Consider the following 12,506-nt stretch of genomic DNA (forward strand, 5'->3'; position numbering starts at 1 on the left):
CAGGTTCCTGAGGGATATCCATCTTGTCCATTTCTTGGAATAGAATATTCATGGTGGTTCCTGATGCTAGATTTTATTTTTTTTTTCCAAGAGTCAAATGTCATTGGGTGCTGCAAAGAACTGTTTTAGAACTGTTTCAACAGACATGAAAATGCCCAAACCATTCTAATCATGAAAAAAAAAAAGAGTAATTGTTTAGCAGGTGTGAGAGAAGGAGAAAGAAGAGAAAGGAACAAAGCAGAGTGCATAGAGGAGATGGCACTACACAGGTTGTGGTGCTTCAGCTCTTTCTGTCAAAAGCAGCGCAGTGAGCTGCAGCTCTAACTTCAGCTAGTGCTCGTTTTAAACAGGACAGCTTTTTGTAGTATTGGTGGGGCTAATCATTTATAGATGCAAGCAGTAAGGAAATGTGAAATGATACAAACTCATCTCCTTGTGTCCTGGTACTACAGAAGCCTTAGAATAGGCAGATTCTGGTGGTGTCCAAGTACCTTGCAGAGTTTTGTATAAATGCCATATAAATAGGATGCAAAATTGTCACTGCATCACAGAACCTGAGGTAAGGAAGGAGAAGGTACTTCTTCTGTGAGCTTACTCTTTTTAGTTGATTTTGGACATTTACTCAGAAACATATAACSTGCTATTCCTTTCTCTAAATTGTAACTTATGTTTTCCTTTTCTTTTGTGACCACAGCTCTTGCATCTCACGATTACATATTGAAGATAGTCCCTACAGTGTACGAAGACATGAGCGGCAAGCAGCGATACTCATACCAATATACTGTAGCAAACAAGGTAAAGAAGTAGAGGTTCTCGGAGAAGCTCCTCATTGCAGCCCAGTGCATGCATGGAGGATCTTCAGTCACCATTCCTCCTCCCTCTAGCTCCTGTGCTCCGCAGCCATGTGTGTGCGTTTGTAGGTGAGCAGTAGCCTCTGCTGGGAGAAGGAGGAACTGAAGCCCTTCAGAGTCCTTCCTGCTGCTCCTGGTGCTGCCTTAACTAGGGTTGGGTTGTGAGGGCTTTTCAGAGCCAATGGTGGTATTGTTTTTCCTCTAGAGAATGGTATTTTTACTCCTGACTTTCTCGTATGTCAGTTTAACTGGTCTAGGTCTCCATAAATTGTACGGAAGATTTTCAGGTGCTGCAGAAGCTCTTGTGATTTGYGTCAAGGTGCATTTGGATGGAAATTGGAATCCAACTGAATGTACAAAACAACACTCTCGCACAGTTTTATTAATTAAACAGTGTTAAGTGCGATGGGTGTGTAAGAAGAAAGAAGTAAGTTATCAGAATATGTCAAGTTGAAGTTAGCTTATGAAATTAAGGAAGCTGGTTGAGCTGGCTGGGCAGAACGGTGTTTTGTGATTTTCATGTTCTTCAAGATTTTAGAACAAGTAGATCTCACCTTCTCACATCACCATTTAAAAAGTGTGTCAGAAGAGCAGGTAGAATTTCTGGGGGTTTTTTGTTTTTTTTTTCCAATTCTCACTATGGTTTTTTTACTCAGAAATTAGCCAGTAATAAACTGAGCAAGCAAAATAAATAGAAATGAAGGAGATAACACTCTCTGAATTAGCAGAAAAAGATATTGTTTTTTGAAGTTTTTAGCATTTTACAAGTGTTGGTTTCAGATACTAAGCCATTTGACTGCCGTTGAACTTGCAGCAGCAAATACGTACTGGTTGACTATTTCACAATGCCTAGTTCATGACAGTAAATTTTTATGGTTATTGTAACTTTATAATTATTAAATTAATACACATTGAATGTGTAGATATTTTTATTTTAATAATGTAATCGAACTAAAAAAAAAACCCTTACTTTTTAAGGTAAAGCCCCTATTTCAATTTAAAATAATTTGCCACTCAGATTCTAGTTGAAAGTCCAGAGTCTGTTTATAATATGTAATATCCGCTAGGTTGCCATAACTGAGAATCAAGCATGTGCTCTCATGGGCTAGTTCTGAGATTAGTGTTCCTGTCTAGTGACTTTTGGGCTTACTTGTACAGTGTGTCCCAATGATTTGGATGTCTCTCTCTATTCAGATTACAATGTTTTTGTTCTGTTTAATGTCACAACTGCTGTTCTGATAAGTCTCTTGCGACACAAGTTCTGAAAGTAATTTGGAAAATAGGCAGCAGGAGCTACTGCTTTTGATACTTCTGTGAACATGGTTGCAAACTGGGGCATTCAGCCAAGACTGACTCATTAGAGCAGAACTGCTGGTGGGGAAAAGGGGAGAGGAAGGAAAAATTGAGGTCAGGTCTATCAAAACTGAAGCGCAGGGAAGCAGTGCTGCCTCTGCATTTTCTTCTCATTGAAAATAAAAAAATTTTCTTATTGCTGCTTTAGTCCTTGACTGCAATACTGATCGGAAGCCATTGGTATAGTCTGGCACAGATTGCCTGGTGTGAAGAGACGAAGAGAGTCTTAAGTGTGGACTGTCTGACTCCTCTCCCCCTTTATCTCCTAGATCCTCTGTTTCCTCCCTTCCCCAGATGGCCACTGTCTGCAGATAACACTGCAGGACTTCTGCAGTGAGAGCCCTGAAAGCATTCTGGCCAGGCGTTGCAGCCCCATTCTGCGGCTTTTGCCAGCCTTGGGGGGGGACTTAAAAAGAGAGAAGATTGGGATTTATATGAAATAGATGAAGGAGACTGATGCTGTTTCACTGGCTCCCTCTGAGCGCATGGAGATTAAAGTTGTCTTAGTTGTATCATGCCCAYATTTGTCCTATTGCTTGTCCTTTCTTCATCTTTGCAAAGTAGATGAGGTTACCCTTGCCTCTACCTGAAGGAGAACTAAAATGGAAGAGGTCATCTGAGTTGGCAGGCCTGTCATAGGGATAAAAGAGGGGAAGAGCAGCTGAGTAAAGAGAGAGTGTGTGCCATGCAAGTGCTGGTGACTCTTGTTGGATTTCTGAGTCCCCAGCCTGCTTTTTTTTCTTTGATTTTTCTTCCATCTGTCAAGATAAACGTCTTGATCCTTGAAACTTGACATGTATTTCTATTGAGAGCACAGACAAAATATCAGCTCAGAAAGATATGACTTCTAAAGTTGATATTAGTGTATGTTTTGTATTGGCATTATGCAGTATCTCTTATTGGGATGCTGTTCTGTGACTGATGCATTGCACTGTATCTGTTAAGGAAATAGATTAAAGGAGATTATTGCAGACAATTTAAAAATGTCTCTCCTGAACCAGCTTGGAATAACCTTTTGCAATATTTTTATGTATGCAGTCTCCTTCTAGCTTTCAGCATGATTTTTAAACCTGGCTTAAATTTGTCTGTACATTATTCACACTGGGCGGGCAAAGTATTTGCATTGCTGGTCCCAATGTGAAGAGGGGCCTCACACACAGGAAATGCTGCTTCCTGTTCCAAGTGCCTGGGCAAGCAGAGATTCTCAGGTTCTTGCAAAYTAAATTCTGTTTGTTTTGATGAATTTCCCAGTGTGTGATTTACATACTGACAGGACAAAAGCTTCACCTGCAACCACTTAGAAAGTCCTTGTATTCAAATAAAGCAGATCTACGATGGAGAAATCAATGACAGCCTTATCTATTTACGCTTGTAGCTTTGGATGAAGGTGAGAGAAAGCAGCATCACTCGTTGTTCCAGGCTATATCGTTATCAGRTTGTGATGATCCTATTTTCCTGTTTGATAAGGATAGGGGAAAAAAAAGTCATACAGGAACTAGCTCTTTGCTTCTTTCAGCCTGATGATAATCACGTCTCGCATACAGAACCATGGAGTAAGGACCAGATTCATAGACRCAAAGTTATTGCAGATGTTCTGTCTGGAATGGGATTGCTCACACTTTCTGCCATTTTTTCCCTCACTTTCTTTTCTAGGAGTATGTAGCCTACAGTCACACTGGCCGCATTATCCCAGCTATCTGGTTCCGCTATGATTTGAGCCCCATCACAGTGAAATACACAGAGAGGCGACAGCCTTTGTACAGGTTTATCACATCGGTGAGTTACTCAAAGCCTCTAACTCTCCCTTCTCCTGCCTTCTGTCATTTCTCTTCTGGACCCTTCTTGCCCAGAAGTACGTTTCTGCTTCAGAGCATTGGGATCATGGATTGAAAGTAAAGCAGTACATCTGCTCACTTGTACTGAAATGTAAGTGAGGTAACTGGGAAGTCCTATACTCTGACAGTTTAATTTATCAGTTGGGCACTAGAAGAAGGAGAAGCACCCTGTTCTAGAAGTGCAAAAATCTGTCCATGCATGGTGGGCACAATTGCAGCATGTCAGAAACTTGGAAGTAAAACTGATGTGGTCTGTAATAAAACAGGCTGCAATACACTGTCTCTCTAATGATGAGATCTCACTTGCAGGGCAGTTGTTTAACTCAGTATGGCTGTTTGGTTTAATATGGTTTTGCCAGTTCTGAGCATCTASTCCTGTATAGAAGAGGAGAAGGGCATTATCAAATTCCATAGGTGTTTTTCTGACCAGCTGTGTTTTGAGCTATCAAGCCCAAACTGTTTGTAAGTCAAAGAGCTATTTCAAGATCTTCTAGAACTTTAAAAAATGTGTGTTGAGGGAGTTGGCTTAAAGTTTAAGCTACAGTCTAGTCTGTTGTGCCATTGAGGCATGGTAGAATGTGGAGTAACTGATAAATTGGCTGGAATGAAGACCTTGGATTTTGATTTTTAAACTGTTTGAATATTCTAATTGGAAGTGACATAAACAGTGTGGCTATGCGGCACTTAAGGATTTTGATTTTGCAGCTTCTGATAAACATCAAGTTCCTTTCACTTCAGAGATGTGTAGGATCTCGAGGATACACAGATACCAAGGCAAAGGGGTTTAAAGCAAAATCTGAATGTTGTGGTTTTAAGCTCTTCTCTTCTTAGTCTGTCTCTCTGGTTTCAAAACATGATCCTAAAAAAGGTTGAACACCAGCATTTTATGATTTGGCATATCATGCTGCCTGTACTTCTTTCCCTAAGAATACACCCTCATAGATTTCTGAAGCTTCTTGTTGGGGGTGGGGATGTAAAGATGTTTTTAATGGGAAAGAGTGTTTGGAAATCACCGATAGCTGACATTATTGCTTTATCATGTCTGTTGCTAACATTCATTTACTGATATGCCATCATAGGGGTATTAACAGCTGTATAAAGATGGTATAAATAGCATCTTTCTCGAATGTGATACTGTGCTTCAGAGTTTGCATAAGGAGTCCGTAGGAGAGGCTTTCCTCCCAGGTTACCCCAATGACCTTTCAGATCTGAGATTGCAGCTCTGCCCAGTCCTGTCTGWAGGGGTAGCCAGGTGCACACGGGCTGCTAGATGGCTGAAGGAGAGTTTTAGAATTGATTTTTGTCTATTTTGTTTGGTCTCACAAATGTCTCCGTGCTCAAGCAGCTCACTTGGGGCCATTTCAATTTAACATTCTTCCTATGGAGACGTGCGGATGACAAAGATACCCGCGGTAGCTGTTACGCAGTGTGTCAAACACAGGTTTCTCAGATCTTTTTCAGTTATGGCTGGCTTAGAGGCAGGTCCCTCTTGTAGATACTGTACTGTCATTGTCAGTGTGGACCCCCTGGCCCGGATGCAGGTGACCTGCTCATGTTGCATTTATTTAGGCTGAGAATATTTTACAGCAGGGCAGCGTTAGCTGTGCACGTGCTACACTTCAATCTTTACAGCTTTCAAGATAGTATTGAAAAGGTTGGAGGGGAGCGGGGCTGCTGGGCATTAAAACACCTTACACCCTAGGTTTTCTTGCCCTGTTTTGATGACATGATCTGCTCTGTTGTCCTTTCCGCTGCTCTAGCCCCCTCCTGCATCTCCCGCTTGGCCTTTTGCATCACTGTTGCTCTGGAGACCAGTGAGCCATCATCACCGCTGTGCTGAGGCTGCGGCTCTCTGCTCTAGCCGGAGATTATCTGCGTGGGGCAGCTGCAGTCGCTGCAAACAGGGCAGGCCTCGGAAACGCAGCAGCTTTTCTGAACAGCAGCTGCTTAATTTAAAAACCACAAGTCGGGGGAGACCACCTGCTACTCCTTTTATTGAGCAGCTTGTTTACCAGGGTGCCATGTGGCTGTCAGTAAAACGTTGTGGTATTTGTATGTATCCGCAGAGGCTTGCGAGGGGTGGGGGGAAGATCCTGTGGGTGTGAAAGACTTGAGCAGGGTTAGAGATGTAACCCAGCGTGGGGCTGAGCGGAGCTGTCTGTCAGGGGAAGCAGTGTCCGTGTCGAGAAACAGCACGGAAGGGCACCCTGAGGAGGGACGATCCCACGCGGAGAGATCAGGTGGCGGAGGGGTACTGGCTGCTCAGCAGAGACCAAAGGAATCTCATTCTGCTGCTGGAAAGATTAGCTGATGCTCCTTGTTAGTATTGAGTTTGCCCTCCAAAATTTCAGCACTGCCAAGAGTGGCAGGCGTCGCGCTGTTGCATGGTCTTCCGCTTTCATCTGAACCACTGCCCTGTGTGTTCCAGCGCTCGAGCTCGTGCCCGCTCCTTGGCTTTTTGTGGTATGAAAAGTTATCCTCATTTTCCGTACCACGCTAGAGACGCTTCCTGTGCAGGACAAAAGGCATTGGTTTCGGATAGATTTTTACTTTACATGTCACACTTCAAAAAATACAGTCCTAAATAAGATTTTGTATTGCTGTAGGTCGGTGCTGCCCCTGTCACCACACTGTGAATTTGCCATGGATCCTGGGCTTAACCACAGAGACTTGGCACAGTGTTAAACGCAGTAGTTCTTGTCTGTTAACCCATACTGCTTGGAATCAAGAGATCTCCCAGTAAAGACAAGCCATTCATGGCCTCATGGTCGAGGTTACGGAGCACGGGGGAAAGTTTCACCACTGAAAAGTTATGATTTCCTTTAAGTGACCAAAGTGAAAGAAGGGGTTTATCCTGAGGTCAGTCTGGGGGTTGTAAGGGGAGAATAGACAGAAAACATGCCAAAGTTCTGCTGAAGCATTCAAAGAAAAGAATAGAAGAATTAACTAGAAATAATGTAAAAAAAAATGCTTGAAGGGAGAATTATTTCAGCCATGGGACCTGCTGCCARCAGGTGAAGTAGACATTCAGTCTCCCGGAGTTTCTAAACCAGGACAGAGTGCTGCTCTACGAGACACGCTGCAGCTCAGCCAGGCATCACTGAGTGAAGTTTTGCTGCTTACACTGCCAGCAGTTGAGACCTGATGGTCCTAGTGGTCCCCTCTGTCCTTAAAATCTGACTACAAGGACACCCCAGAGATCTGCAGTCACATATGTGACTCTTGCCTTTCTTGTAGCCTCCCGTCCTCCTACATATCCCCTGTTTCTTTTGCCATGAGACTTCAGCCTGCATCCCAGCTGCTATAATCATATCCTATTAAAAACCCTCATGGGTACCCCCCGTAACACGGTCTCTCACTGCTGTGATTCTTACTCTTCTAGATGCCTTTTCCTTTCTCCTTTTAACGGTTAGGCCTGAGTCAAACTGTAACCTCTCAGGGCCAAGCCCAGATGATTCCCAGTATAAAACTCGATGAACTACGAGTAAGTGCACGATGCCTAGTTTCCTTCAGTGCTGCTAGGAAACAATGCTCCACGCACGTTAGAACTGTGATGATACAGAAATGTCACGGTGCAGCTTCTGTGCTGACCCGGAGACCAGCCCCGGCGCCGCCTTCTTTGGCGCAAGGAGGCCGAGCGCCGTGTGCGTGCCGGGAGGCAGGCTCCAAGCGAATGCCAGGTGTGCGTGAGTCACAAGCCCTCAGCGGTACAGAGCTGTGCAGATGAATATATGTTTTTTTATCTCCCCCCCCTTGCACTGCTGCATTGAAATCAGATTTTCCTACCATATGATGCAAAATCTTAGCGTTGGACGGTTTTCTGTTGTTTGCGGTGTAAAATCTCCTGTCAGCTGAGCTGCTGTGGACTGAAATAACCCAGCTCCATCGCTGTCATTTTCCCTGAAAAGTCGCCCTGCGTCATGCCCGGAGGGATAGGGGGTGGGGATGGGGGGGGTGAAGGAGGGCACAGAGGGCAGGAGCTGGACTTGCTCCCTAAAAATACAAACTTTGCCTCAGGCAGGTGCTCTGGTTTCTAAACCTTTTATTTGCTGAAATGCTAACTGTCCTGCAATGGTTATGTTTACCTTGCYGTGCTCTCTCTGTTGCATCTGTTCACTGAGCTCAGAGAGCACAGATATCCCACTTATAAACACGCGTGCAAACGAGTGATTTATTTCTTACTGCCTTCCCTCACCGGTAATGAGCTGTTTGTTCTTTTGCCACTGCTCGCTCCCTGCCGAACCTGACGCTGCTGCTCCTGCGCTGCTCTTTGCTCCGTAACTTTGCCCGTGGGGTATAGTGGTGGCTGGGTGAAGAGATGGGGCACAGTAGATGCAGCGTGGCACTGGTTCCCTTCTGCGTTAGCTGTTTTGCAGTCCCCTGATCCCCCGCTACGTTGGCTTACTGGTTTTGAGTTCCCCTCCTTCTTGTGGCTTCTAGCTCACAGCAAAATCCCCCTTTTTCCTGGGCAGGCCCTTCGCGGGAGATGAGCTCTGTGTCTTGTCCCCTCCTCGCTGACCCATCGTCCCTTATTTTCGGAGCCACCTAATCCGACACAGTGAATGACATGTAAAAGACTACATTAAAAGAGCATCACAGTTACGAATGTGGGAGCTGGGAAATGCAAGGTCCTGTGTAGTTGTAACTTGGCTGCTAAACATTATTAGGTTACACGCTCGTGGATCATACTTTCCATATGAGCCCAGCCTTGCTCAGTGCCCAGGGTGGGGCAGCAGAGCCCTGTGTCCTCCCGTCGGACAGTGTGTGACTACGACCTTGTTGCTGCYGTGTGGTTTGTATTAACCCAGTCCTGAGCGCAGAACTGTACGTTTCCACGGGGCCTCCGAGACGGCTATTGCCATAGCCCTGAACGCTTCAGCTGTGCTTTCCTCCACAGTTTCCCTGGGAGGTAAGGCAGGTATTATCCCCATTTCATAGAGAAGGGGTTTGAAGCAATGGGATGCAAAGTCCAAAACTGTTGCCCTCTAATTCTGGGTGCTCCAAGCCAAGGTACCTCTGATTTGACCTGTCAGGATACTTTTGTGTTTTTTCTAGTGCTTGAGAACCCAGGTAAGCTGTTCTGCTAATTAAGAGATTAAATTTTTCCCTAATTTTGTTCTAGCAGATGACTACGTGTTTTTGCTGATGTTTAAATAATTTTACCCGAGATATCTTGCATGGAAAACTTCAGCCCACAAACAGTTAAAGGTTGGCAGTGCTTTTGTAAGCAGCTGAACATGGCCCTTGTAATGGAAAGTGTTAGACAGACTTAGCTGTAGGTGTCACTGGTAGCTACGCTTCTCGGTTAGTCACTATCCTTAACACGCTTTTTAAGTGCCTTTTGCCTGTTTGCAAATGTTGTATCCTGTAAAATGGGGAAAAGACTACAAGGCTATGATATTTATAACAGAAAACAGTAGTAGGAAGACATGAGCAACACAGAGCTTTTAGAAGGCTTTAGTAGGTGGAATTTAGCCTCGAAAGAAAGTGCATTTGTGCTGGAGACTCTTAAGAGTTGGGATTTATGATAGGGCAGATCTTTTCCACTCTTTGGCATTGTGTCCATGGAGCGTTTGAGGGTAACAAGCTTTTGCTACGATAACCTAAACAGAGTGCTTCAGCTGGTGTGGTTTTCTATCCAGCCTGCCACCTCCTCTCCATGCCCCCTCCCCACGCGCACCCAAATGAGGAAAAAGTTGCTCGAGTAACCAAACACTGCGCTGTTTGCTCAGGTGAAGCTGGGCTGCAGCTAGGAGGGGCTGCCTTTCCCCAACAGCAAATGCATTTGCCAGGTGCAGCAGCAGAAGGCTTGCTCCGCCACAACCCTTCCCATCCTTGAAGCAACAGCCCTGTTCCCTCTGGCGAGTGTCGAAGAGTGAATTTAGTGTCATCTTGGAGCAGCCTGGAGGGTAGCTTAGCGATACCGTCCTAAGGTGGAATGRGCAGGAATGGGCTCAGGGTAGCACTAAGGTGCTCTACTGTACAGGGAATGGTTTTCCTGGATGCGGTTGTCATGTAATTACCTCCCTTACCCTCAGTTCCCCCAGTACTGTTATTCAGTCCTAGCAGTAGGAATTATCTTTCCTCTCGGTTTCAAGCTGTGTAGCAGTCTGTCTCATCTGTGACAAACTTGTTTCCTCTTTCAGATATGTGCCATCATTGGAGGAACATTTACTGTAGCTGGGATCCTTGATTCCTGCATTTTCACAGCGTCGGAAGCCTGGAAGAAGATCCAGTTGGGAAAAATGCAGTAGCAGCAAAACTCTACCCTAGTCTCCAAGGACAGGAGCAAAGATCGAGAAATCTACCGCTACCTGTTTTGTTTTTTCTTTTCTATTTGATTGAATCAGTAAATTTTTTCTAATCAGGCTGTTCAGTGAAGACCTCTTCAACAAATCAGAGAAATCTCCATGCATTTTCAGAGCTCTGAGAGTCAAAAATCAATGGAATCAGGGCTTGGATTTCAATTCTCTCCCCCAGAAAGAGAGGTTGCAATGGCTGATATGAAAGACACTATGGGATCTAAATAAGGTTAACGGTCTGTTTTCTGGGAGGTTCCTGTGGCAGTGTTGTACAAACTAGCTAGAAGATTGCAAAGGGTTAAGTTGTCTTGTGGCACTTTGTGGAATTCTGTTGGAATTGCATAATTAGACAATCGACTTTTGTATAGGGCAAAATTATACATTAGGAAGAAATTCCATCCGTGGTGCCAAAAAGGTGATGTATCTGTTGGTGAGGAATGGAAAGTGTTAGTCCCCGTAGCAGACTTGAGAGACAGAGGGCAGAAATAACATCAAGGAATGTGTTGTGCTTTTATTGAAAGCTCTTTTGTTCGCATATGACCTTTCTAATGAGCGAATGAGAAGAGGAAGCCTTCCCCCAGCTACCTTTTCCTGGATAATGTGTAATCCAGGCAGAGGAGGGCCTTTCTTTTACTCTGGATGTAAAAGTGGCTTCATTTCTTCCCGGAAACTGAATATCCAGTCTTGTGTTTACAGGTGGCATGAAGTAAAAACCAAACTGAGCAACACAGTTTTATGTGGCCTTTGCTTTGAAGGGGAATAGTAGTCTTTACAGTGTTAGCTTTTATTCTTTATCCTCCTTTTTTTCAAACACGGACCACCCAGCAGTCTGGAATCTCCACTTCTGTTTTATTATTATTATTATTATTATTATTATTGCTGTTATTTTGAAAAGGGGTTGTCCAGTCTATGTGTTCAGAAAAATGCTGCAGTCTTCTGGGTGGATGAGCACAGCTTACTGTCTTGCTTTGTGTGTGTACATTGAATACACCTGTAAAACACAGGATGCCTGTCTTTTCAGGGTGTAAGGTGCCTACCTTTTCCTTTAAAATTCAGTCAGGCCTCATTTCTGAGCCCTAGACTGACACTGTTCACCCGCAGGTACACCAGTAGCAGGGCAGGCGTTCCCACAAACTGGCCCCTGCTAGTAGCTCTTTTGTTTTGCTTTGTTTTTTTACTTAAAATGGTACCTGAACCTCCATGCTCGTTCATTCAAGCCTTGTTTTCTGAGGTTTCCAGTAAATGGAGGTGGAGGGGAAAACTACTGCCAGGTGTGGCTTGTGGTGGTAGACAGAAGTTCACTAAAACTTAGACCAAGACCCACCAGCACATTTTCCGTAGCCTCCTAAATGTTCCTTGAGTAGTAACAGTTTCTGCATGCTTTGTAAATGTCTGAGCTGAGGATACACAAATTAAGTGTTCCAGGATGGATGAAAATCATAAAATAAAAATCCTTAACTCTCTCAATGCTAGAAATTCGAAGACGGGTGCAGGATTTCTCTTGGATAATACCTACTGTCCCTAGCCCTTTCCTGGAGGCAAAAGCATCCGAACCTTATGTTGTAATGAAATGAATCTTTGAATATTCAGTGTTAATGCTAGAGTCAGATGCATTTCAAAAGTATTCCTGATACATATCTGTTGAAATTGTCTCATTGCTTTTGAAGTAGGGAAGGTAGCCAGTTTTACACACACACGCACACACACGCGCACACACACACACACACGGGAAAAAAAAAAGGCCAACAACCCTCCCCTCTGCCCATTCTCTGCCCTACAGTGACGTCCGACAAATCATAGCATTGGAATTTTTCCCTGTTCTTATTATGGACTGATTGCTATTACTTTAGGTGTAAACTGGATTGTGTAACTTCCTGTATCTGTTAATGTATGGATAGATTTTATACATTTTTCCATTTACAAAAATCAACTTGAAAATGATGCGCTTGTCTTCATTTCGGTGTGTGCGTCCGGGTGTCCTCAAGCATTACCCACTAGATGGCGGCTTCTTGCCGATGGGAACCTGGGGTTTTTCCATTGCGATTAGGTCACTTGCTTGCTGAACGATTTCCTCTAATCCACTTTTACCAACCGAAGCTTAAAGCAAAAATGTCCTAGTTTTTCCCTCCGGATTTTGTTGACTCTTTGCTCAGAGCTTGTGAACC

General features: G+C 44.2%; 1 protein-coding gene across 1 annotated transcript in view; it reads left to right on the forward strand.

Moving 5' to 3' along the window:
- The window catches only part of ERGIC1 (endoplasmic reticulum-golgi intermediate compartment 1), a 59,999-nt gene extending 47,717 nt beyond the window's left edge, over positions 1-12,282 (forward strand). The window contains exons 8-10 of the mRNA XM_026063105.1: positions 695-795; positions 3,858-3,980; positions 10,186-12,282. Coding sequence (XP_025918890.1) covers positions 695-795; positions 3,858-3,980; positions 10,186-10,293 — 332 coding nt within the window. The 3' untranslated portion in view covers positions 10,294-12,282. The remainder of the gene's footprint in view (positions 1-694; positions 796-3,857; positions 3,981-10,185) is intronic.
- Positions 12,283-12,506: the final 224 nt, after the last annotated feature.

This window comes from Apteryx rowi, unplaced genomic scaffold, assembly GCF_003343035.1.
Source record: "Apteryx rowi isolate R43461 unplaced genomic scaffold, aptRow1 scaffold_2, whole genome shotgun sequence".
In the NCBI taxonomy this organism is placed as follows: Eukaryota; Metazoa; Chordata; class Aves; order Apterygiformes; family Apterygidae; genus Apteryx; species Apteryx rowi.